This window comes from Chionomys nivalis, chromosome 8, assembly GCF_950005125.1.
Source record: "Chionomys nivalis chromosome 8, mChiNiv1.1, whole genome shotgun sequence".
Lineage (NCBI taxonomy): Eukaryota > Metazoa > Chordata > Mammalia > Rodentia > Cricetidae > Chionomys > Chionomys nivalis.
Window position 1 is genome coordinate 27,173,119 of NC_080093.1, and position 27,978 is coordinate 27,201,096.

The 27,978-nt window shown below is 41.6% G+C and overlaps 1 protein-coding gene across 1 annotated transcript in view; it reads left to right on the forward strand.

The window, feature by feature from the left end:
* Positions 1 to 215: 215 nt before the first annotated feature.
* The window catches only part of Prkg1 (protein kinase cGMP-dependent 1), a 1,098,375-nt gene continuing 1,070,612 nt past the window's right edge, over positions 216 to 27,978 (forward strand). The window contains exon 1 of the mRNA XM_057777191.1: positions 216 to 718. Coding sequence (XP_057633174.1) covers positions 453 to 718 — 266 coding nt within the window. The 5' untranslated portion in view covers positions 216 to 452. The remainder of the gene's footprint in view (positions 719 to 27,978) is intronic.

A 27,978-nucleotide genomic window follows, 5' to 3' on the forward strand; every position in this document is an offset into this window, starting at 1 on the left:
CCATCCCACTCCCTTCTTTTGGTACCATATAGCATAGAAGAGTTTCTGTGTGATGGAGTGAGCGCAGACTCTCTGGTCCAACCAGGCTCTTGGTGGGGTGGCGCGCTCGCGTATTCTCACCAAGCGACTGGGAAAGGGGGACAAGGGAGGGGGGTCTCAGGGGAGGAAGGGCGGTTCTAATTGGTTTCTCAATGAAAGATAATCACCTATTCCCCAGAGACGCTAGGGATTAGCACTCTGCCTCTCCTCTCCTTCCTTTTAGACGCCTCATCCTCCCCTTGGAGCTTCTAGTCCATTCAGCAGAAGCAATCGCAGGAGCGGGGCCGCACTCAGTGCTCCGGGCTGAGCGCCCCAGTCCCCGGCTCACTGCGCTCCTCTGCTGTCCCAGCCGCCGGCGCGCCGCGGGAGGAAAAGTTTCAAGAGCGGGGGGGAATCTGGCTTAACCATAAAAAATGAGCGAACTGGAGGAAGACTTTGCGAAGATTCTCATGCTCAAGGAGGAGAGGATCAAGGAGCTGGAAAAGCGGCTGTCAGAGAAGGAGGAAGAAATCCAGGAGCTGAAGAGGAAGCTCCACAAATGCCAGTCGGTGCTGCCGGTGCCCTCCACCCACATCGGCCCGCGGACCACCCGGGCACAGGGCATCTCTGCCGAGCCTCAGACTTATAGGTCCTTCCACGACCTGCGCCAGGCGTTCCGGAAGTTCACCAAATCCGAGAGGTAGGCTCAGGGCATCGTGGGGTAAGGGCCACTCTCTCCTGGCATCCGTGGGGACTGTGCTCGGGGCCGGGGGCTGCGGCTCCAGGATAGCGCAGGGCGCCCCCTGCTCGCCGTGGCGGTCCGGGAAGGGGAAGTGTTTATTTTTGTTTCTGCGCATCACGTGCTGTGGTTGTCTCCGGCGGGCTGGGAAAAGGCAAGCTCTTCGCGGAGACGCGCCCCTGTGGCGTGGGGGTGGGGAGAAGGACCGCGGAAAGTTTGCTACCCTGCGCTCGACGGCTCGGGCTGCTGCCTCTCGGGGCGCCCACACTGGGACTGAACCCTGACCGTCCCCAGGCCTGGAGAACCTCCCCGAGGCGACCCCTGGACCCAGGCCGCGGAGTGACCTGAGGCTGGTTGGGGTCGAGTTCAGTTTAGGGACAGAGTGTGTCTGGATACAGTGAGCTTTGCCAAGAGGGCTCTGGCCGGCTTGGGGCGGACCGGGGGCTGGTCCCCACCCAATAGATCCATCCTCCAGCAAAGGATTGGGAGGGAAGGGTTATTCACAGGGTTACTGTCAGGGGAGTTGTGACGTCATCAAGAGAAGGCCATGAAACCCCACCTCTGGGTGCTCATTTGCTCCGCTTCTATTTCTTTCAAAAGCGCCACTCTTAATTGCCCTGGGCTTCGTGGAGGTTGGGTCACCTTGCATGTGAAGCAGGTTAGGGACAAATTCTCAGCCTAGTGCAAGGACAACAGCGGGTCTGTTTGCTTCAACTTCAACCCCTTCCTGAAAAAGTTGGGGTAGGGAACGAAGATGAGTGTTTTCTCTAGGCGTCACCTCGCTTCTCACTCTCTTCCTCCCTGGCATTTTAAGAGCCAGATTCTTCCTTTTCAAAGTTGTGTAGCTTCTCCGGGGTGTTCAGAGGAGGCTGGGTGGATTCTGGCCACAGTAGGAAGATTTTGCACTCCACACGCCGCCTTCGCGGAGAAGCCTGATCGATCGGTTGCAGCCTTAAAGCCCTGTGGACATTAGGGAGAGGAAGTGCAGACTCCAAAGCCCATTACTGGCTTTTAGTCTCGGGAAGTGCAGGGCCGAAAGTGCATTTCTCGGGATATTGAATATTCCATTAGGCGTGCCTTCATGCCCGCCTACCTCCTACCCTTTCCCTCCTCTTAGATCACTTGCTGTCTGATTTTGGTGCCCCCGGGGGGACTACTACTTCCCCCTCCCCGCCGCCTCAACACACACACTTAGCCCTCTTATTTTGAGGTTAGCTGTTCTAAAGAACAAATCTTACCCTAGGTCTCCTCTGAGCCATTTCCAAGACCCCCATGTTCCTGCACCTCCAGTGTACTGTACCGACCCCCGAGTGTATTGATCACAGTGTGGGCAGGCAAAACGGACAACACGGGGGTTCGAAGTTGTCAGAAGAACCAGAGCTGGGAGTGAGTGGGGATAAGAAAACAGGAATCCCCAGAAGGATACCACTTAGAAAAATGCGGGCTCTCTTGAACACCAATCTCAGAGGGCTTCCAGATAGCCTGAGTCACCTCCAGTTTTGAAGCAACACTGGTACCTTTTGGCCCAGCCTGCCTTGGAAGCTCCTATTGCCCGGAACGAGGCCACTCCCCTCCCACTTAGGCTGAAACTGCAGTTAGTCTTTGGCCTGGCCCTAGGTTGGGGAGCCACTGCAGCCCTGCCTCCGCCTGGCTGTGCATTCCGCGGCCGCTGCCCTGCCCGGCGCTCAGCAGCTGGAATCAATCTGCCCACCTCCTTAAGAAGCCACTTCATCAGCGGTCACCAGGCAGCTGCTTGCCTCCTAGGGCTGCCGGTTTAAGCTTTATCGCATTTTTGAAATTTCAGATTTCGTGCCTGGGCTGTGCCCTTAGAGTAAGAGTACTGCCTCACAGCAGAAAGGAAATTCTCACCAGCGTCTGGAGAGGACGGGAGGGAGAAAATCCGCTTTCCCAGAGCCTGCCCTCCAGGCGCCAGTTTACAGAGACTCTCCCCGCCCCGCCTCCCCCCCCCCTTGACAAGCATTCTCAAAGAATGTGAAGTTTTTGTATGTATGAAGAGGAAATGGCTTATGCCTCGTATGAAACATCTCCTTTTTTGACCCCTCCCCCACTCCCACCCCAGCGTTTTCTTATTGAAGTAGGAACTTTCATCTCAAGAGCAGCTCTTGCATGATAGGGATTAAGGGCACCTTTATTTGTGTCTTGAACAAGTGTCTGAAGTACTTTCTTCTCTCTGTCCTGATTTGCGCAGAATTAAGGTAAATGTTTTCCCACGTGTGCGTACTTCCAAGTTTCCAAAAGGGAGCATGCAGTTTATTTTCAGTAAGGTGACTCATTAGCATTTAAAGAATTTTGACAGGTATAATATATGGGCATAATATCCATTGAAATTAGGCACTCACTTAAAGGGACAGTATTAAGTTCTCAACTGCAAGACACTTTGGTTTAGCTAAGAGGAAAAACACTTAGAAAGGCGTTTCTAAACGATGAGGGTTAATATTAATCAAGATACTCTCAGAATAAAAGAATACTTCCGGTGTCTTAGGTATCTGGGTTTAGGAAGCAGATAGTTCATCTCTAGTGACTGAAGCAAAAGACTTTATTGCAAAGCTAATGTTCAGCTATAATTTGAATGATACCTATTAGTACTGAAGGCTCATTTCAAATCTTATTAGGACACTCCAGTTTTATACTGAAGAGAAAATAAATTTAGTTTGAATTAGCATTTTTTAGGATGGAAAACTAAAGGAAGATTTTCCTATAAATTTCTGCTTTGGAGTCTGTAATCTAAAAGTAATTTACACAGTAGGTAGCAAAACATATCTTCAGCTTTTACTGCAGATCAAGGAAATGGGAGAAATTATCTATTGCTGTAATCAACTCGGTCCAATTATCCACATTTCCACGTGTCCACAGAGGATATAATGCTTGTTCCCCATTAAGTATCGAAGGAATGCTTAGATGAAAATTATGCCAGCGAAGAGGACGCTCTAAGCTCTCGAGCAGAAGTATCAAGTGTACAGTGCGATGATCCCGTTTAAAAAGAGAGCCTCTGACTTATCGCAGTTCTCACTTACAGACCCCTTAAGAAATGCTCTGTAGGAATCAAGTGATTATCACTGAAAACTGCGGGCTCTTTCGGATGATGGCGATGATATCTTAAATACTTTCGTTTTGCCAAAGAACTCCAAGTATTTCCCATAGATTCCTCTGAACTGGATTCCCTCTCTGCGTATGCTTCACATCCAGAATTTCCGACTTCTCTCAATTATTTTCCCGAAGTTTTCATACACACATAAGTTCCTTATTTTGGCTGCCTCATTAACTGGTGTATACACAGGGGACTACGCACAAGTTTTAAATTAGCTGGAGCATGGGCTAGAATCAATATTAACTCGTTCCCAGAATAAGAGCAGACAGTATTCCAAAGTGGCTGGAACTATTTTTGTCTTGAATCCCTTGCTTCCTATGATGCCAGTTGATCAGCTGGGACTCAAACTTCCGTGGGACATAGATACCTTGGACCGGATGTCCCAGAAAACCCTTGCCGTTTGTATCTCTGACACAATGCTGATGCAATTTGGCCTTCAGACTAAGTCAAGAGGCAAGGCCTCATTTTGATATAAACAACTTCAATAAAGTGTGTTCGGGCTAACAATAGCTACTCACCCATTGTTCACATTAAAAACACACAGAGTTTTGAAACAATGACAAAAGGAACAATAAAGACAGCTTATCTTTCCCATCTCAACATTGTGCTAGAAACAGTGCCCCCTGCAGCAGGTCACTGTTTTACTGTAGCACATCTAAAGGGCACCCACATTTGTCAGGGAAGGAGTTTGAGGCTTCGAATCTAGTGACTTGCTTATAGACTCCCAGCTCATTACCACCACAACCAGCTTCAAACCCGAACCATCTAGTTCTGAGTCAACATAATAGGTGTACTCTGGAGCCCCAGACCAGGGCTAGTTCCCTCTCAGTGAGTACCTCTCAGTGGGTAGAAAGGACCTACCATGAGCTAAACTACCTCATTAGAAAGGGACCAGTGAACTCTTGGAGCCATCTTATGTACCATGTACCGTGGTACCGTGGATGGGCCTGCGAAGTCCTCAGGCAACCCTGCTCTTGTAGGATTGTTACTGAGCAGTCTATCAGCTTCCTCTTCGGGCTTCTGTAGCTCAGTGTCCTGCTCTAGGCTGGGATGATAAACATTAGTATTGTGGAAGGAGTTAGAATTTCCTTTGCCTCCTTCAGATTCTCTCTGCCTTTACTTGGCGGGAAAGGGGAGTGGCATGTGCTTACTCTTTCCCATCTTAACTTCCCTCTATCATCAAAGAGAAAGATCAATAGCTTTCTGATGAACGTTGTAATAGTCTCACCACAACCTTGGGGAGAGAACATTGATTTAGTTGACTCAGATTAACAGTATCTTGAACAGGAATTGAAGAGGAGGCAAGCTAATGGCGTGGGATAAGACGTTTTGGCAGGACAAGCTTCTATCTTACCATGTCTTTGAAAGGGGCAGGTTTAGCATTAGGACGTTATATGGACTTTCAGCCCACGCTGTGCATGAGAGGGGTGGTTCCCTAGTGTAGCGAGGAGAAAACTGAGCAAAGCCTTGCGGGCATGCTTTTGAAAACACCTCAGAAATAGAAGGGAATTGTAGGTTTCTTGGTTGTGCGTCTGTATCTGAGATGCCAAATTGATATCTTCGGCATGCCATTAATTTAGATTTCTTTAAGGGACATTTCTTAGAGCTCAATCCTGGTTCTGGAACCAAGAATGTTTACTAGATGAGTGGCCTGTGTCAGGAGTTCCTGTTCATTTGAATCACTGATATAAACAGAGGTCAAATACTTAGATTCAACAATGTATCCATTAAAAATCTGACCTCCACAAAGCAATTTCACCCAGACCTGACAAAACAAGACAGTCCTTTCTTCTTCCTCCTTCCTGACCGAGGTCCTGTTTCCCAGTGGGCTCTTGAGATTGCTGCACAGAGATGCTGAGAATGCTCCAAATCTTTTCTTTTGATAAGATTTCCAGGTGATTTCATGAATGTATAGGGTATGAATAATTATTTTTGTTTCCCATTGAGAATTTTCTTATCGGGGTTCAGAGCCAGACGTTATCAAGGTTTCTTGTAGGTTTTGGAACTTACTGTGAGCTCTGAGATAAACCAGGGATACCATATCCTGTTTCCCAAAAGTGAAAGTTCAGAAGCTTGGGAATTGTCAGAAAGGGATATTGACCTTGACTCTGGCTTTGTTGATGTGTTGTGCTGTTGGTCCACTGATGAGGAAAGAGGAAAAAAGGAAAGAAAATTAAAAACACACATGTGTACACAGAGATACACACACACACACACACAGATGTACAAAGTACATTTGTATGCAGACATATACCAAATTACTGTTTGATCCCATATGTGATTCACATTTAATATAGTGATTGTCATTATAAAGCTTGTCTAGGTTATCTCAAATAAGTACTTGTAGAAAAGATGGCTTCTTTTTTACAACTGTTGTTATAAAGCAGTTCATGGTATCTTGAAGATTCTCAAATGCTTCTCTGTGTTATTGGGCACATGTTTCTATACTGTCACCCAGATGCAAGAGTTGATGCTTGTCACTCTTTTTTTATCCAGTGCTCTATTTTCTCACCCCCCTTTTTTTGTTTTTGACTCTTCCTGAGTTGTGGGTTTCTCTTTTGGATCTGTGTTTCTGGCTTCTAGCTTGGTATCTTTGAGCCCTGTCAGATCTGTCTGCTTGCAAAAGTCTCAGGACAGAGACATGCAGCAATGAGTACTTGTTCAAAAGATGGGTGTGTTTTAAAACTTGTCTATGTCCTCAGATAGGTCTGTGTGTGTATGAGTGTGCTCGTGTGTGTACGTGTAATTTGAGTTTCATAAATTAAAAAACTAATATTTATATTGAAGATTTACAATGCCTTAAAATAGCTGTGTGTCTTTAAAACATATTTATGTCTTTTACGTAGATTTAAGAGAGATCAATGGTAGAACTCCTTTCCTGTTTTAATATTTTCATTCTGGAACAACATATTCTTTTTGTGGAATGGTTAATCTCCACAGAAAGCTCTAGAGATTGTGCACAGAGCAAAAACTTTGGTACATTCTGTGCTTGTAAGCATTTTAATATCATTTTGTGGATGAATAGAATAGAAACGTATACTGCCTTAGAAAAGCACACGATACAAAATATATATTGACTAGAAAGTTTCAAAATAATACATGAAATTTGTCCTGTCCAAAGCACTGGCTGAATGTGCATTCTCTCCTTGGTGCGTATTTATTTGGTTTATTCTTGGGAATTCATCATTAGCAGTTAATTTGTTCTCCTGGTATTTGAGTTGATTTTCTTTTTTTTATGGAGTATGACATACTGGTGTCAAGGTGGCAACATAGCTGTGCTGATTTTATGGCAGTGTTTATTGGAAACACAAGCAAACCAGCACAGTCTAAGGTATCTACTGTAACTTACTTCAGTAGAAATTAGCTTGGCTCTTTACGTTGTGGTAGAAATGATGCAACTACAGCTGCTAAATTCTCCGTTACACTTGCTGCAAATTAAGACTCTCTTGTGTGTTTCGTCTAATTTAGCCAGAACTTCAAAATATATTTTAAATTCCTGAATTTGTCTTCCTTTGAGCACTCAGACCTCAAAATGCTACAAAAATACCATCCTAAAACCCTTCAGGGTTCCTAAAAATATTTGTGTGTTTGCCTTTCACAAATATTCCTGGGTCTGTTTATTCAATGATATGGTGCTATGGCTGTCTAACAAGCAGCTCGAAAGCCTTTGGGTAAATGTTAGTGTTTTTCCTGATGTCTCTCATTGCCCACAGAGCGTAGATGAAACTCACTTCATGTATTACACAGTCACCAAAGGACTTGTTTGCGTGTGCCAGAAATCCTGAAAATAGAAAATTCTTTTATATCTTAGGCTGTAAAACCTTGAGTAGAAACCAGGTCTGTTTACAGGAAAAATTCCAACTAAATAAAACCCACAATTTACCACGCTTCTCCCTCCCGTGAACTACTTCTCAGAGAAAAGGTATATCTTGAATATATTAAAAACAAGTGAAAGGAGCTTGTGTCTGCCAGGGTAAAAGCACCTCCTAGTCAATGGTCAGTCCATGTAGAGAGGAAGATGACTCTCAAATACTCACCCTACATCCCCTCTCAATCCAGCAGATTTCAACTGTGGCGTCACAACAAAATGGTTTGTATTTCATTGATTATAAGGTTAAAATGAATAAAGGACCCTTTTTTAAAAAAATCAAAATTCATGAATTATTTGTTTCTTAAAAACCAAGGCTGAGTGCATGCCAAAGCATTTCCCCAGGGAAAGCCATCCACTCCGGTTCCAGTTGGCTTCCTAGATGGGAGGCTTACAAATGTATGGCAGGAAATGACATGTAATCCGCAGATGGTCTTGTCTTTCCACAGGAGTGTGTTGCACATGGGGATATCATCTGTCTTGTGAGTCACTGCAGAAAAAAAAAAAAGCCTAAGAGCCCCTCATGAGATCTAGGGTTCCGAAAACTCAGCTTCTTGACTCTGTGACTCTCGCTAAGCTGTTTCTTTATAAACCAAGGCGCTACATTCCCTAGGCTCAACTTAGCACTTACAGGTCAAAGCTGTGTCTGCAAAATACGATGTTCATGTTATCAGTAGCCTAGGAATGTGTCTAAGTGTGTACAAGTGAACTTATTTTATGTTAGTAGTCAGGATTTAATAAATGCTGAGAGAAAGCGTTTGACTAATACACAGGATCCACGTTGCGTAGCTACATTGCTTAGAATAAGATGAGGTTTAAGGCTTCGCGGACTTTCTAAAGTAGAGAAGGGCAGGCTGTGTATAACATGGATACGGCCACACAGAGGTTTAGGAGCTGTTATTTTAAAGTCTTTTTTCCCCCCACAAGAAATAAAACATTGTTTTCATATTTGTTATTTTGCTTACTCAAAGCATGTTTTAAAGGATTATGGGTTCTCTCTGTACCTGTCTTTAGGTATTTTACATAGTTGTCTCTCAAGAGCATCGGAGGAATTGAATTGGGGATGTGGAATTAGAATCGTTAGCTTTTATGAAATACACTCTTGAAGTCAGTTTAGTTAAGAGTTACATTAACACGACCCAAGAAAAACATCTGAGTTCCCTTCAGATTTATAACTTTTATTCCACAACAGATCATAAGTTTGCAAACAGCAAATCCCAGAAATAATTATGGAGGCTGACACCTGTTCCCACCCCTCACCCCCAGCCCGCCAGCCTGGGTTTCAGGGATCTAGTGTTCTGGTTTGGGTCCACAGTGCTGGATCTACTCCTGCTTGCTCTTGTTTTGGAGGGTGGGTAAGCATGGATATATATATTTGGTGGGTTTTTTTTTGTTTGTTCGTTTGTTTTGCTTTTTTTCTGGACAGGGCACGGATATTTAAAGTAAAACGAGGAAATGTGTTAGATTCAGGAAGAAATGTAAAAAAGGTATTCTTCATTTTAAAGAATGCTTCAGGTCATCTGCTCACCCATATATGAAAGGGAGGCCTTCAGGCTTAAAGACAGTGAAACAGAAACAAAGATAAGGAAAGGCTTGGGAAGGAGAAAGGATAGTTAATGAGAGTGCAATTTCAGCCATCGCCACAAGATGGCAGAAGAAGTATATTTAATAGTTGGAACCCACTAGCAATGTATCAAGACCTTTGGGTGATGGTTAAAATGTATCCTCAAAGACATACCTTTCTTAATAACAGGATTCAAGTTTGGAAAATGGGTGACGGATCTCATATTGACCTCTGTTTTTCCTCTCAGTGAGGATTTGAGGGCCTGTGTTTCAAACACCAAATGAATTGTTCTCCAGGGGTTGTCTTGAAGAAAAGACAGCTTGCGTGAAGAGTTCTTTGAACATTAATGTCACCTGAGGGACATGTTTATACGCCTCTGAGGCAATCTAAATATTTCATGGGCAGTTAAGACTGGTCTAAAATGTATGGATATTTGAGGAGATAAATAGAACTCCCTTCCCCCAACACACACACACACACACACACACACACACACACAAACACACACCTCCCATGGGAAAAGCAAAAAGAAAATTATTATAAAAAAATTAGATCATGTAATAGGCAGTTCATTTCTAATATACTTAAATAACAATATAGCAAACAATATAGTTTAAGGTCTCCAGTTAATGTGATTTTTATATATGCGGATATTTAAATATTTAGAAAATTGTTTTTGTGAGGTGTTCTAAGTATAAAATTCTTCTCAGTTTGGGGCATAAAAGAACTGGGGGTTGTTTTACCCGCCTGCCACTGAAGGATGCATTGTGGATCATGTCTAGCAGTCTGTAAGATTGTGAATCAATATTCCCTTGGAAAAGACCTCTTCAGTCTTCCTGTAAAAGGCTATTTCACTCACTCTGTGACTGACCTCTTGTCATGTGAACCCCCCAGGGACCATGACGTATGTAGTCTTGCTGCTGGCTGGTCTCTTTTGTGACTTTAGGCTCAGAGAAAGGTGCCTTCAGGGGAGGGGCAGGGTGCCTGTCTTGGTGAGATTCAATAGCCAAAGGGGGTTGTGCTTTTGGTAAAAACAATTCGGTTTAGAATTAATGCTTTTATTTAGTCTTTTAAACTGGCCACCTTCCTCACTACTGTGTTGGCTAGTTCTTAAACCAGCAAGAGGAAGAATAAAACAAACAAAAAACCTTTAAAGTGGTGCACATTTTGATGCCCCTAATTGATAGCAAACTGTCCTTGTAGAAAGTGTTTTAGAATTATGTGATACATTTATTTGCAACTGTTTATATATCAAAGTGTTTCTCAGGTCAGTAATTTATATTGTTCCTAGGTTACAGACAGAAACTTTTAGCAAGTATGTGGTTGCAGAGAGAATGAAGTGTAGATCCAGTGGAGGGCTTTCTTCCTGGTGTGAGCAGGGTGAAGCAGAAATTACCCTGCCTGTTGCCATACACAGTGAAGCAAGCTGCAAACAGCAAGTGGGCATTTACAACCCTTCCCCTTCCCCCAATCTTTTCCTTTGTTATCACTGCAAAGCAAATTCCTGAAGTTTAACAGCGGGGTTTGAAGTATCCTGCCTTGAAAGCATCTGGTTATCTAGCCTTACAGTCTGTCTTCTGGATACTAGGAAGGCAGTGTACTTAAGATAGGGCAGGCCCGCAGCACTGAGGCCATTCAGATATTAAAGGAGTTAAAGGGCAAATGACATCTTGTGTGTGTGTGTGTGTGTGTGTAGTGTTGTATCATATCATTCTAAGAATCTCATCATGCCTTCTCAATAACTAAGGGCAAAGGCTACACCTCAAATTTATTGGTTATAATCTTTGAATTTGTCTGTTTCCTCACTTGCTTCAGTTGTACAAATGATGCATGCTACTTGTCAGACATAAGACACACACACAACTAATCTCCATAGTCTTTTCTACTTGTCCTACAGTAGAGAGCCAGTGTTGAACTTAAATGTGTTTGTGCAAACCTTTACATGGAAAGAGAATTTGTTTGCTTGTTCCTTTGTATACTATTCCTTTTGTGATTAATTACAGTACCTAGGCATTTTGCCAAATCACCAAGTCTTTCTCATATCCATATATTACCCCTCCTCTATTCCCATACCTTAACTCAGTTGGTAGTTTCTGCTTATTTTATTTATTTTTGGTGTTGTCGTTGTGAGCAGTAGTAATGATGGAACTAATATTCTTGTAGACAGCTTTGGAAAGGAAGTTTATTTATAGATGGGATGAATGCCAAAGAGTGAGAGTGGCAAGTCAAACACTGTCAATTTTCAGCTCAACTCTTGAAATTCATGTGAGAATATGTATGCTTGGTGTATGAGAGAAATGATCCATATCTCTGTCTACTCAAAAGCAAAAGGCATGATGGTAGGGTCAGCAAACTTAACCTTTACCCATTAAGACAGTTTTCCAAAGAGACATCATTTCTACGATCGTCATGGAAACATGGGGAAGGTCTGATGTAATTTCGACGTGAGTTATAGTTACAAGAACATACTCCTCTGAAAGCCACATTTTCCATGTCCCTTTCCTTTTCAGAATTACATATCCACATTGCATGGATGCCTTTCTGTGTGTTTTTATAAATTAAGGAAAAACCCAAAGTCCCTAAGACATGACGTTGAAAGTAAGGCTGCAATTGCTCTTCTAACAAAGGCATTCTGTAGACATCACAGTGATTCACTTTTCTTTGTATCAGAATAAAATGGTGAAATTTGAAAGGCTCTGAGGAACAGGCTCTCCCACTTGGGAAAATAACAAATTCCAAGTCTCTCAGCTGCATTTTTTTTTTTGAAGACTGGTGGGAAGATTTGGACATATATGGTATTGGAGTCACTGAGCACAGCTTACTTTTTATAGGCTAGCATTTCCATTACAGCCTGTCCTCCCTCCCCCCTCCTCCATCCTTTCTCTCTGTCATTGTTGAGATATGGAACTAGATTTGCTGAAAGGTGTGTTTGCAAGGATTTATTTGCATCTCAGTCCAATAATATTAAAGATAATCAGCATTAAGCTTCAATTTTTATTACATTTATTTATTTATTATGTATTTATTGTGTCATGTGTCAGCACACATGTCCCATGGTGCACATGTGGGTGTCAGAGGACAGTTTTCAGAAGTTAGTTCTCTTCTCCTATCATGTGGGTTCCAGTGTCAGAATTCAGGTTGGTAGTCTTGGAGACAAATGCCATAGTGCCATTACCTGCTGAGTCATCTCCTGTGCCCAATAATAACACTAAAGTAAGAGAAAGAAATTCTGGAAGGGTAGACAGAGAAGAAATTTTAACTCAGCCTAACCCAGGAGTAGATGGTGATCAATATACTAGTCTTGATGTTCACAGACCTGAATGGATTGTGAGAATTTCGACAAAATGCTTTATCTCCTTGAAGTTAATTTTGACATCTTTGCAAAAATATGTACACAAGCTTATTTCCTATAGGGTTTGTAAGCAAATACCGGTCCAGGGCTGTTTGTGACTGTGGAAGATGACGGGAATAAAGCTCCCAGTCAAATCTCTAACAGTTGCAGAATAAAAACCTTTCCAGGGACTGAGAGTTTTCCAACAAGCTGCTTCTAGAAGCTCCAACTTGAAAAGGATTTTAGGAAATATCCTGTTCAATCTCTCTCTCTCTCTCTCTCTCTCTCTCTCTCTCTCTCTCTCTCTCCCTTTTTTTTTAAACAAAACAAGAAAGTTCCAAAAAGACAAATCAAAAATCCAGAGGTTCCGAAAAATTCTGATTTGCTAACCGTTACAAAGGCTTGTTAGTGACGGGAACTGAGATCACATCCCAGGTCCCTTAGGTACCATATACTACCCCACTTAGACACTTAGAATGTATCTTAAATATAAGCCGTGACTGAAACAAGGACAAGGAGGCGTGTGTAAAATGAAACAGGACAAGTAGAAACGACAAGGCAAGGCGTGGTAAGCATGTTCTAATCAAATGTAGAACATCTGCAGATGATCTGGCTTACTGACACAAATGACATGACATGTACTGTCCTCACTCTCCCACCCCACCCCCTCTACCCCAATCCCCCTCCACTTCTCGAAGACTCCAGGCTTAAGAAGAGTATTGCCCTGCCTGGCTGATGAGGGCCAATGGTAAGGCAGGGACTCTGAGTGGACCGCTTGGGTCAGATTCAGGACAGACACGGAAGCGTTGGAAGCACTGCTCCCAGTGGGTGTCCTGCACATCTGGGACACGACTGTGGTGACACACGTGGCCTTTCATGCTTGACTCCTTGTGTTCCAGCATTGTCCTTCTTCCTCTCATTATCTATGTTCGGGCGTGCCTTGCCTTGCCGGTTGCATCGCAGGCTTGAAGATAGAATGGATAGCCTTATGGACATCGCCATAGCACAGCAGATTCCTGTCTCCATACCCAAGAGCCACATGGAATCCGTATCTCTAGCTCACATTAAGCTGTGCCCGTGAGAGTTCCCAGTGCCCGCTTGCTGTTAGAGACTAGTTTTTGTTTGTTTGTGTTTTAAATTATATTTGAGTTTTTCCATGTGAACAGATATTATTCTAGATTTTATTTCTCCCAGGGCTGTCTGGTCAGTTACTTTGTAGAAAGACATATGAAGCGTTTTGGAGATCAAAAGATGTTCTGTGTTCTTAGTCTGATGTTGTCATACAAAAACACCTCGAAAGCCTCCGCCTCTTCAGTTGTTAAGAAGCCTCCCCCGGTTGTTGACAGGCTCAGATGAGCTGTTGCATGTGGAGGATTTAGCTGAGTGCCTGGTACAGTGTAGTCATTCAGTAAATGCAGCTCTAACTGTTATTGGTGGCTCTTTCTGACCTCACTGGCCAAATATATAAGGTGCTTTTAACTCTGTGCCAGGAATGGAGCCATGCGTATTCTTCCCATATTTCTCAGCCCACACTTGGAGCTGTTTCTGCTCGCTGGAATACTTCTGACCCTGTTTTAGAAGTCATTTTGGGAGTCACAGATGGCTCTCTGGCACGGGCCATATTTAGGACTTACTTGGTTTTCATTCCCATCCATAGAAGAGTCTGTTTCTCTGCACAAATTTCACACTCCCTCCTTCTCAACATAGCTTCTTACAAACTTGTCATTCTAGGAAAGAATTCTAGAGGTTCATAGATGAGCTAACAGACTTAGCTGTGTTAGGACCTGCTCTGTGGCTATGGGCTCTCTGAGCCAAATAATTATGATTTTCAAGTTTAGTTTGCCTGAATGATTCAGCATCTGTATGGCCGATCTTTTGTAGCTTGCAAAATCGTAACCAGTTAATTTCTTTGGTTTGCTTCCCCTTTCTTCTCCTTTCTTCTTCTCCCTCCTCCTCCTCCTCTTTCTCCTTCACCCCCTCCTTCTCCTTCTTGCCATGCGAGCTAAGTTTTCAGTATAAACAGAGTGCAGTTACACACAATAATGGAAATCAGTGTGTTAATGCTACATTAATAAGGATTGCATCATAAGATATACTCATTCCCTAGTAGCGCCTAGAGGATGCATTTTACTGTTCTTTTCCCTTGTAGGCAATATACACACATGAATACGGAGGCTAAGAGATGGAGCTATGGAATGACAAAGGCCTGGATTTCAAGCTTCTGCTAGCTTGCATTAGTTTATAGTGTTCAATGTCTTTAAGTTAGCTTCACCTCTGTAAAGAGGGATAAGAACCCCTGCTCCATACTGGCACTGTGCTAAGAACCCAAAGCAAGCATGAAGTAAAAGACAGCCACTACTTTTGTAATTTCCAGGCTCATGTGCTAGACAAGGATACAGGCTTGATCCCATGTCGGGGAAGTGATTCTGAAGGAATTTTTAGTTGGTATAATATGGGAATATAAGAGAAAATATAGGAATATAAGAACAATGAATGGAGGATTAAGAATGCGCTCAGAGAAGGGCATTTGTCTCAGTTAACTTGGTCTCGTCCACAGTCCCCCGGCACTCTGCTGTGTTTTCTTTATTCACCACCATTCCAGGAGCTCTGTGCGCAGGAGAAGACAGAGTTCAAATCCATGATGGGACAGGCTAACACTCACTGGAGCAGGAACGCCGGGCTCTCAGGCTCTGCCGCTGATACTCAACAGCAGGTGTGCGGGGAGAACTGGGAAGACAAAAGGCAGCGTGAAGACCTTCTGACCTTTCCAAAACTGTAGTGCGTGTGAAACTACTGATTGCATCAAAAGACCCAGGCCCCATTTCCAAGGGGAAATTCAGATCCCGCAAAATGTGTTTCTGGCCTCCTGAGTGAGACACATCTCTAGGAATGTCCGGACAAGGTGTGTGTCTATAGGTGCTGTTTCCTAGGGCCAGTGAACGTAATGAGCATAAATTAGCTCAAAATCAAAGAATCTTTTTGTACTTTTCATAGTTCTGGGGACAAGTAGTTCAAATTCAAGGCGTTGGCAGTCTTCCCTGAAGACTGATAGTGAGGCTCTTTTCTCTCTCTTAAAGGTCACTAAATGTCTCTGCCCCCGTGACTTGTGCGGATGCCATTCAACTGCCAGCATTCACTTTTGTACAATTGTCCTTTGCAGTGGTCGTGTCTACGTTTCTCACTTATCGTGAAAGTACAACCATACTGCTGTGTTTATTACATCCGTGAGAACCCTGTTTCCAAATACGTTCCAGTTTACAAGTACCGGGTGGGTGTGAACCTCCGGTATTTAACTCACTACACTGTAGAGTATGTACTTGTCTCCCATCTCACCCCCAGTGCAAAGCGCTGACTAAATTCTTGAGTCTGTCGGGTCCCACGGAAAAGAGATGGGGGAGGATGGCTAACGACGCATGTCCACACTGATGGCGGAAGGTTTGCAGGGATTTTCTCGCCTCCAGGGTGTTTCCACCTGCCTTCCCCACTGCCTTCAGCTTCTGGATTTTCCAAGAATATGGTGTAAACCGATAGGCCATTGGTCAGATGAAGCCAAACTTTGGTTGAGAGTGAGAAGTGACTAGTAGTTTTCATTAATGTACACCGATCTTTTCTGTCTTAGGGGAAGAGAAACAGCATTTCAGTGCTTTAGTTCCCTATGCTTTTTATGAATTATTTCTTTATGGTTTCCAGGATCTCATGAAAAAAGTAAATAAACTTAAGCATTGTTAACATAAATACTAATTGAGAAAAGCGCTAAGTAGGTCAATTAAAGTTACACGTTTTCTAAGACCAGGTTATACTTAGGTGTAAATGGTTTTTCAGTTGTTGTTTTATGTATTTAAACACAGAAGTGGGGCAGTTATCCCACTTTTACCCCAAGCTACGATATACACACACTTTATTATGTAACCACAGAGTTTTGTTAGCTAAGCCATTTCTATTACACCATACCCCAAGACCATAAATCACTTAACTATATAAGAGAAGTTTAGCAATATAAACTAGTTAAATGATATAATTGGTGGTTTACTTGTATATAAAATAAGTTATATAACAAAGTCCAGATGCCATCTAAAAATGTAATTAAAATTGTGATAGTATGTATTTATTTGAGGGAAGTGTATTTAATTAATTAATCAATTATCTTAATAGTACTGAGGATCCAATCCATGGTCAAGTGCTCTGCTACTGAGCTACACCACTTTTTGTTTTGAGACAAGATCTCACTAAGTTCCCCAGGGTGGCCTTGGACCTGTGATCTTTCCTCTCACAGCCTCTGGAGAAGCTGGAATGACAGGGTTTCTCTGTAGCTTTGGAGCCTGTCTTGGAACTAGCTCTTGCAGACCAGGCTAACTTCGAACTCACAGAGATCCGTCTGTCTCTTCCTCCCGATAGCGGGGATTAATGGCGTGTGCCTCCACAGCCCAGCCAGTTAATTCTTTCTGTATGTGCATGTATGTGCTGTGTTGCAATTGCTCATGAGTGTGTGAAGAACAAAGGTCAACTCTGGTGTTTTCCTCTTTTGTTCTCCACTTTATTTTTTGGGATATGATCTCTCATTGTGCCTAGAACACATTATTTCAGTTAACACATCTGGCTTATGAGCCCTTGGTATCTACCTGTCTCTGCCTCCCCAGTGCTGGTTACCTTCATGCCCTCCAGTGCATGTCATGTGGCTGCTGAGGGTTTGAACTCAGTGCCTTGAGCTTGTGAAGCAAATACTTTAACCCCTGAACCATCTCTCCAACACATCACTAAATAGTAATATTAATCAAGATGTGCCCAAAGGCCTGGATTTCCAAGAATAGCTTTGCTTCCCACGATGGACAGAAAGTATTTAGAACGCACTGTCCTGTATGATCTTGTTGAAACTCTTTGCTAAAAAGAATCTGTCAGAGCCCAAATTCTTGCTACCCTTGTCTTTGTTTTGTCCTTGTTTACTCCCAGATGTCTTCTATCAGATTTTTTTAAAAATATTGTCTTCTCACTGCCGTGAAGATCTTTGGAGTAATACAAATAGCTGTTTTATTTTTATCAAACCTTTATTAGAAATTCCCAAATGTCTATGTGAGTGAGAGGGAGGGTCAGCAAAGGGGGGCTCCAATCAGGAAAGGTTACTGCTCATGTTGTGTGAACTTTCAGGGGCTTTCTTTTATGCCACGTTGTTTTCAGGTAGCTTGAAACGCAGATGTGGAAGTCTAGCAAGGAAGTGAAGAAGGTAATTCTACTCCTCAGCTTGTCTTTGGCTCTGTTTCATATTGGCTTAATGCTACTTATTTGTGTACTGATATAAAGGGCATCTCTCTTACATTTGCAGAAGGCCAGATGCTGTGAGGGTTGGATATAATGTTGGGGAAAAAGAATTGAGATGCCAAAAGGTCATGATTAGCAAGGGCAGTGGTTTAGAGCCAAATCATGCAACAGTTTCCCTTCATAATACATAATTTCACATGGGTAACTTACCTGCACATATAGTTGTTTAAACTTTATATATATATATATATATATATATATGCATTTATATATGTACAATATGTACATAGTACTCTAAGTATAATACAAAAAGAAAGCAATGGGAAGTGATACACAATAAAATGACATTATATATATATATATATATATATATATATATATATATATATATTACAGTATATATAGTATACAGGTTGGTGATTATCACCAGAAAAGAAGCAGGCAGTAAGCTGAACTGAAGACAGAAAATGCCTGTTTCTTTTGTTGACATCATTTTATGTAACAGAGAAACAGTGTTTTTGAAACTCACCTGAAGTCTTGACCACTCTGGTATTGGCCACTGGTGCTATCCCTGCCAAGTGGCTCCATTTTCTAAAGTAGTTACCAATTATATGAAAAGTTTCTAACGAAGCCAAGTCCTCTTGTCTCTCAATTCACATGGTAGTTGCAGTCCCAGTAAATTTAAGACAGTTTAAGTTCATGCAAAAATAAACACATCAGTTACATGTAAAACCGATTTAAGGTCTAGGTTTTGATGGTTATGCATGTTTTCTTCCTGTCTGAATGTCCCTAGGGTATTTGAAATTGTATGGATTGTGAAATAATTCATTAGTGTGCAGAATTCTGTGGATTTTAGGAGAAAGATATCTGGAAGACAACCTCGATTTTTTAAATTCCCACAAGGGGGCAGTGTAGCCCCCATTGAAAGTCATTGGGTAAACTTTTAACATGGTAACTGGATATTTTAGGTGAGATAATTCTCTCTCTCTCTCTCTCTCTCTCTCTCTCTCTCTCTCTCTCTCTCTCTCTCTCTCTGTGTGTGTGTGTGTGTTTGGGCATTGTGGAATGTTTGTCTGTGTGTATGTGTGTGTGTTGTCAGCATCTTAAAGTCTACTCATGAAATGTCAGTAACCAAAATGTCTCCAAATACTACCAATTATTCCTGGGGTCCCAGACAAATCCACCCACAACTGTGATCGCTGAGCTGAATGCAAATATTTTAAATGGTAAATTACTAAACAAAAATTTCCCTATGTGACTTGAAGAAAACTTCATAATTAGAAATGACCTCACAGAAGCATTTAAAATGCATTTAAGCATAAACCTGTAAGCCAACTGTGAATCGATTAGGAGGCACGGTTACTAAAGGTTGTTGCTCTCTGATTCCACCAATACATGAAAGTATTTAAATGTCTGTTCATTGATTTCATAAACTGTTTGTGGCCATTTCAAGAAAAGTGCAAGATACAAGATTATTTCCTTGTGATTAGTCAGGGGAACACAGACAGCCATAGTATTTCTATATTTGAGCAAAGGTGTTTAATGCCTTCTGCATGGTTTCTGGAGGCAGTGTGAAGACAGATGGTTGTAAAAGGATTTCCAGTTGGAGAGAGAGAGAGAGAGAGAGAGAGAGAGAGAGAGGAGGTTTTCCATAGGCCTTGCACCACCCATGTCTGTACACAGTGACTGAGAAGTTGACACTAACATTCAGAATGAAAGCGCATACTTACGGCACATTTAAGAGCCAATTCACCCATCCAGCAAGTACTTTGTGTCCACTTTGTGCCAATGATGACTCCAGCTATTGAAGGTGTGGTGGTCCTAGGCGTAAGGAACCTCTAGTGTAGTGATAAAAAAAAAATCACTGAGGAGACACACTCAAAGTACAACTGTAGAACTGTGTTGGATTCTAGGATGAAAACAAATTGAAAGGTGATAGACGAAGATAAAGGGGTGGAAAAGCCTGTTTGACATGTGATATAGTTGGGAGTAAACAGTTTGCTACTAGACCTGGATGCAGGTGAGAAATAAATTGTTGTGACATCAAGAAGAGTCTTATAGAATGTGTGCTAAGGACATGCAGAGAAGAGATATTGGTTTGTTGGAGAAACTGAAGGAAGGCAGTTCTTTGGGGACTTGATTGGAGAGACTGGCATACGTCAAGTTTCTAAAACTCTGCAGAGTCCAACTCATAGGAAGTCAGTGAAGCTAAGAATAGCCAAGAACATGGTTCACAGGTCGAAAGGGCCTGGGTTCAATTAATTTTCTTTAAGTTTTTCTTTTACTTGCAAAATGAGTTACTGAAAACACATGCCTCGGAATCCAACATGTTACCTATGGAACGCTCTAGAACTGGATTTAGCTTTGTGGATGTGGGCTGCTTCTTAGTGCCCACCACTGGCTCTGGAGATCTTGTTAAAGAGTTTGGATTTTTATCCTAAGAAGATTAAGCCACAGAGGGACTTCTTGGCTTTAGAAAAAATCCTAAACCAAAATTAATGTGAACCCAAGAAGAAAACAGGTATAATTATTTATCTTCAAGTGTTGAATATAACCTCTCTAACAAGTGGATTCAATTATAAATGCTAAACCTTTTGTTCCCTCCAAATTTTCCTTTTGGATGACTTGAGTCATTGACAAAAACAGAGAGAGGCTACTCAATGGTTGAGCAATATTTGTTTAAATCATCTTAGTTAATGGCTCTCACCTGTGCATACAACAAGCAGAGACTTGTAGCATGCGTGTATGGATCAAAAATAGAAAGGGCACTTTAGATATCCCTAAGCACCGTAGAACCATGAAGAACCTTCATTTCTTTTGGCTGCACCCGTGGAAAATCTGTGTTGCTGAGATTCTTTAAGGCTGCATGCTAGGTACTGCAGCCTCCTTTCTTCCTGGGTGCTTTGAGCTTTGCTCCGGAGTTTTCTGCATCATTGTCTGATAGGAGTGGCCAGGGTTTTAGGCCTATTGATCCCTGCTGATGGAACACAATGTTCCTCCTTCCAGGAGCCACTGCTGTGTGCAGCTTGCTTCTCTTTCATTTTGCGCATGCCGCAGAGGACTCTATCACTTTCTCATCATGTCAGCCAGTGGAAGCTGATGCTATCTTTATTTTTATGAACTAGCTGTCTGTAGTAGCCTGGTGGGAAGGATAATCATCCCTTAAAGTAGTAATGATAGTAATCAGATCCAGCTGTACATAATAGGGCTTTTGTAGGGAAAAATTATCTCGAGAAAAAAAAAATTCCAGACTTTGAATCTCTGTTGACTCTGCCTGTCCGTGATGAGGCGGGATGTTTGGATGGCACCCAGTCGCTTTGCTCTTATCCCCATATTAAGAAGGGCAGCGGAGGCTAAAGACCCGAAGGCCTGGGAAAGTTGGTGTGTGACCTCAGACTTGCTCGTTTGATCCCGGAGATCTGACTCGGAGGCTTACATGTGATCCTGAGTTAAAAATAAACAAAGCCGGGGCTAGAATATTTGGCTCTTTTGCTTCCTGTTTTTCAAGCAACACAGAGCGAGGCTGATGCTTCTATTTCTTCGTGCAGAGCAAATGCGTCTTTGATGACCATTTGATAGAAACTCTCAGAAATCCACAGCCGTGTGTGTTAAATATAGTGCCAGACCATTTTGAACCCACCCAAGAAAGACCACAGCCACATTGCAACAGAACAGGGTCTTCGGGTTACCTTAAATTTCCTTTTGAGTGAGAAAAAGCTTTCATTGCTTCTTTTCTTGGGAAAGTTGTTAAGCCCAATAATGTCTTCCTTGTGAGAAAATGTCCAGATTGCAGTTAAAACTGTTCTCCCAGGCACACAGGCAGCTGTGCATCGCTGCTCACTGTGTCTTCGTCAAATATTGATTTAATACTCACTCTGTGGGAGACAGTGTCTGTATTCAGAGACTGTAATACACTGAGCATTTTATTTTCTTGTTAATTACCCATTCCAATCACAGATTTGTAAATTGAGCTCCTCGTCAACTTTGAACTCAAGCAGGCGTCCTGAGACCCCAAACTCAGTTTCATTTGGGGTCATGATAGTTCAGTAAATAATGAAATGTGTCTCTCCTATAGCCTGAGCCTTCTGTCGTGTCTTAAGGGAAACAAAGCTCAGCCAGGGACAGTTGTTGAACAGCTTGTATATGTGGCCAGAGGGAGCTCTCTTGAGCCTTTTAGGGGCAACTCTAAATATTGTGGCTGAAGCATGCTGGGAATAGAGGGAGGAAGACTCGGTCAGGGAAATCTTGGCTGACAGAAAGGAAAGGACAACACATTACCTTGGGAGAGATGATCTTGGGATGCTGGTGGAGACTGCTCATTTGTTTCCTGGCTGCCCAGACCCAAAACAATCACACAGAAACTATATTAGTCACAATACTGTTTGGTCAATAGCTTAAGCATATTTCTAGCTAGCTCTTACATCTTAAACTAACCCGTCTGTGGTATAAGCCAAGTGGTTGCGGCCTACCAGTAAGGTTCTCTCTGGTGTCCTGCAACTGTCTCCCGTAGTGGCTACATGATTTCTTTCTGACTTCGCCTTCTTTCCTCCTTTATCTGCTTGAAATTCCTGCCTTGCTCTATTCTGCTAAGCTGCTGGCCAAAGCAGTTTCTTTATTAACCAATGGTATTCACAGCATAGAGAGAAGAATCCCACATCATTGGGAGACCAATGCAGACACACATATCTTCATCTGTGCTGTAGGACTTCAAGAGTCCAGAAACCAGTTTACCACAACCTAGTAGTCACTGAACAGACATGTTTAACAGAATGCATTGCATTTATCAAGTGGTCCGGAGTCTAAGCTGGGCGGTAAATAAGGATGGATCCCTCTCCTTTCCATTTTTGTTCAAGGATTACAATGTTAACATGGTGTAAGATGGGAAATGTTCTCCCATCGTGCTTTGTCTGCAGATTTTAAAACCTTTCCTTTCTTGGTCTTCTTCTCTGTCAGTGCTTCTTTCTTGCTTTTATCCTTTGTTCCTGTGATTGAATCTTTACTACTATGAGTGAGTGAAATTACCATGTTTTTGACAGAAATACTGTACACATTTCAGGCTAGAATGGCTAAATACAACATCACTTCAAGCCTCATCATTTCTATAATAAATTTAAGACGTTACATTACTTCCCCGCTGTTATGACTACCAACGCCCAAAGCTGACTGAAGCCAACTGGTAAGAGACTTTGTCAGCATTTGCATATTATGTCTCCATAAACTATTGCAGTCTTGTATGACTTTGTTTTATTAACACTAACTACAGATCAGTAAGGAAGGCAGTGTTATACCTTGTTACACCTGAGAAAACTGAGACTCGATCTACTCAAATGAACAAACTCAAGGCAAAATTATGATCCTTTCTGCTATTTAGATAAGTTCACTCGTGTCCCCAGAATGAGCTCTTCTGCGCATTTTTATTTTATCAATGAGTTCTTTCCCTCAGAGAAGCACTGCAGATTCAAAACTGTCTTTTCGGCAATCTTCCTTCATCATCATCATCATTATTGTTATTATTATTATTTTTCTTCTTATTATTTTACTGTTTCTAGGCTAGTTTCTACTTGCAAGCAGTTTGAGAAATGTCATTGTTTTGTCCTACCCGAATTTCCTAGCCAAGACCTTGCTCAGAGAGGATTTTTTTTTTAGTAGTCATTTGTCATGAATGAAAAAGTTAAATAATTCAAGCCACGTTATAATTCAAGGGAGATAATATATGTAAAAGAGACTTATCAATGAACTGCAGCATGAGGTACTCTTAATGAAATCACTAGAAACAAAATGTTTTACTAGCTTCATAGAGCTTCAAACTTTCTGACTTTGTCTTCTAGCTTAAAGGGCATGTTATTGAAATGACACCATTCTAAAACAGTTGCACTAATCGTGACTGCTTCCCGGGGACATGACTCTGTGGCCTTTTACAGTCTTTTTATTAGGAGTGTTATCATTTTTAAACAGGGTGTGAAAAGCTTCTCTTGTTTGTTTTCTTATTAATTTTTAATATATACTCATCATGCTCACTGTCCATCAAGCCTTGTTTAGAATGTTTTCTGTATATCAAGTCATTTGGTTTCTTTAACAATCCCGGCAGATGGGCACTGGGATTAATTGTGTGGGAAGCTGTCCTTGTTTTGCCTTCCCTGTTGAAGGCTGTTTTCTGTGACTGTAGAGTTGTAGCTTGTGTTCTTTGTTCCCCTTCCTTACTTTAAAGATACTGTTTTTATTGTGTTCTGCCCTGCCTTGTTTTTGACACAAAGTCTGTGACAAGTTTTATGTTTTTCAACTGCATGAACTGTCTTCTCTTTGCTTGAAAGATTTTGATCTCCTCCTGGATTTTTGGCATTTTGGTTGGGACGGCTTTAGAGTGATTCAGTGACTCTATGGGATTAGGATAAAGTCTAAATATTTCTCTAGAATCCAAACCCTTAACCATTGACTGCACTACCTCTTTAAGGGTAAAAATCTGTTTTTGTTTATTTGTTTTTGTTTTTGGAATAAGGACATAGATGCTGAAGGACGTGAACTTGGGTGTCCTCAGTCTCAAGTCCTTATACTCAATTCCCTAACACTAAGGATGTGGTCAGATCTGACTTTCTATAATTCATTTATTTTTGAGAACTTAATATATGAATGAGTATTATATTTATTAAATTTTCCTCTTCTCTGTTCTTCTACCAACTCCTCCTTTGTCCCCTTACTCCATCTCAAATCCATTGCCTCTTATTCTTTAATTTCTCTTGTTATATACCCACACAAATTTATAAATACAACTCGATAAGTCCCTTTATTGTTACTAATATGCGTATGTATTTATGTCTGACCATTTGGAATTGGACAACCTACCAAGGGGCTCGTCCCTGAAGAGGACTGATTTTCCTTCTCTCAGTAACATTATTTCACCCAGGGATGAATGTTGTCATGTCTTCTGGTGTTGTTATTGTTTGGGCTTTTAGGCTACCATACTATTGGCTTTTTATGGCAACAGCTTCATGTTGGTATAGAACACAACCTCTCACAACAAACTTTCTATTCTTCTTTCTCTTACATTTCCATTTTCTCTTCGGAAATGTTGTCTTAGCCCTGGGTGTAAACGTTGTGTATTAGATGTATCTACTGGGGATGGGCACCCCATGGTTTGTTGTTCTCTGCATTTTGACCAGTTGTGGTTTTCTGAGGTGGTCTCTATCTGCTACAAAAAGAAACTTTCTGTTGAGGAGTAAGATCTACACTCATCTGTGTGTATAAGGATACATATTTGAAATGTAGAAATCGTACTGGTTTAGGGAAATGGCCATTGTTGGTTCTCTTTATTGTTCATAGACTCACCAGCCCTAAGTAGTAGAGTACGTTTAAATACAAGGCATGAATTTCTTTCTGTTGAGTGGGCCACAAGTACAGTTAAATAGCTCTTAGTTACCCCCAAGGGATAAGCACCACTACTATTGCACCTTTGGAGATATCTTGCTATGCTGGTCATTGTTTGTGGTTCATAGTCAGTTGGGTAGGACTATTGATTACTTCCCTCTCTCTGCAGCTTACGGAGCATCTTCTGGTCCTATGAAAGCTAGTTCTCAAAGAAGAGGCTTCCGGGTCAGTTCCAGGTTGATGCTTCCAAGTCCTTTCTCAAGTGTCTTCAGCAATAGGGACTTTCAATTTTGGGGAAGCAATCCAGAGCCATGGCGATAGCCTAGATTGTTTTGCTTATTTCCACCCTATCCGACAACTAGAAGGGAGGTTTCTCGTGGCTGGAATGGGTGTTTTTGTTATGTAGTCTTCAGTTTTGCAGGGACCATTGTCACCCATGTGGCTTATTTTTATTTCAACTCTCTATATCCATATATATATATATATATATATATATATATATATATATGCAGTTTTAAGTAAACATAAAATGACATGATTCTCTATAGTTTTTAAAACCTTCTTAGTGCTATTAATGCCCCCTTTCTCTTCTGTTACTGTCCCCACCAGCTAAGTTCCCCAGACCATGTTTTCCCCATGTCCCTCCCTCCTTATAGCAATGGCACCCTACTAGTTCCCTCTCTAGAGCTCCTTCTCTCCTCTCCTTGTCCCCTTTTTCTTTCCTGGAAATGACCAACAATTTTAGCAAAGTGGCAGTATGCAGAATTAACTTAAAAATTGTTAATCTTTTTATGTTCCACAACGACAAACACAGAGAAAGATCGTAGATATACTCCCATTTCCACAATTGTATGTATAATATATAAATATGCATAATATTTATAACATAAATATAACCAAGGGGGTGAAAGACCTCTATAATGAAAACAAAATCTTTGAAGAATGATACTGACATTAGAAGAAGGAAATATGTCCCTTGCTCATGGATTAGTAGGATTAATATTGTAAAAACGACCATTCTTCCTAAAGCAATGTAAAGATCCAACGCAATCCCAATCAAAATCCCTATTTCATTCTTCGCTGAAATAGAAAAAAATTCTAAAATGTATATGGAATCACAAAAGACCCAAAGCATTATGGGGAAAAAAGAACAAAGCTGGAGGAATTGGCACTCCAGATCTTAATATATAATACAGATCATAGCAATAAAAACAACATTGTGTCGCACAGAGCAGGTGTGGAACAATATAGGACTCAGACACACACGCATTTGACTATAGCCATCAGATATTAGACAGACGTATTCAACAAGTGGTGCTGGGAAAACTGGGTGTCCACATGTAGAATAATGAAATAAAACATGTATCTATCACCTTGCACAAAAATCAACTCCACATGAATTGAATTAAAGACCTCAGTGTGAAGCCTGGAACATTTGAAACTGTGTGTGTGTGTGTGTGTGTGTGTGGAGGGAGGGAGAGAGGCAGGGGGAGAGAGAGAGAGAGCAGGGGGTGGGGTGGGGCAGGTCTGCAGTGGATGTTAAGTATAGAAAAAGTACTTTTAGACTAGGACTCCATTTGTCCAGGAATTAAGGTCAACAACTGACAAGCGGGACGCTGTAAAACTAAAAAACTTGTTTATGGATAGCAAAGGAAACAATCAACCCAGTGAGGTGGAACCTCACATAGTGAGAGGGTTAGCATCCAGAATATGTATAGGACTCAAAACACAGTCAAGATAAAAAGGGACCTAATTAAATATGGGCTATGGATCTGAACACAGTTCTGAAAGAAAGAAAGAAAGAAAGAAAGAAATAAAGAAAGAAAGAAAGAAAAAAAGAAAAAAAGAAAGAAAGAAAGAAAGCAAGAAAGCTAAGAAATATCTCAAAAGGTGTTTGTCATCCTTAGCAATTAGGGGAATGCAAATGAAAATAGTTTTGAGATTTCAACCTACCCCAGTCAGAATGGCCAATGTTAAGACAACAATTGACAACCAATACTGGTGAGAGGGAGTGGAAACTGGTGCAGTCACTATGGAAATCAGCGTGGAGGTTTCTTAAAAAGCTAAAAGTAGATCCACCATATGGCTCAACCTACTCCGCAGATCTCGGCTGCGCTCATTGCCGATCTGTTCACAATAGCAGGGAAATGGAAACAACCTAACTGCCCCCAGCTGATGAATGGGTAATGAGAAGAAGGCACTTGCACACTGTGGAGCACAATTCAGCTCTAAAGAAAAATAAAACCGTGAGACTTTCAGGTAATGGATAGAACTAGGATTTTATTATATTGACTGAGGTAACCAAGACACAGAAAGACAAACTGTATTATTCTCTCATTTATGTATCTTAGCTCCCAAATCGTTAGATGTGAGAATATAGCCTTAGATAACAGATCTGAGTTTTTAAAAATTGTTTTTAACATATATTTTCATGTTCAGAGACATGAATTCCAATTTGGTGTCCCCATGGCCACTAGATAATAAGATTCTATAGAGAATTTCAGTTAATAGTTGTAATCCACATTTTATTGTATATGTACATTGGGGATACAAATATAAATCTGCATAAATATGCTAAGACATTTGACTGGCATTACATCAGTTCAAGTTGCTGATCTGGTTTTCTCTCCACATCAGAAACTGTGATTGGTTATTTCGCTTTATTTGATTACTGAAATAGTGGAAAATAAAGTGTAACCTAGGAAACATGTTCTATAGCCTGAAACACTGTTAA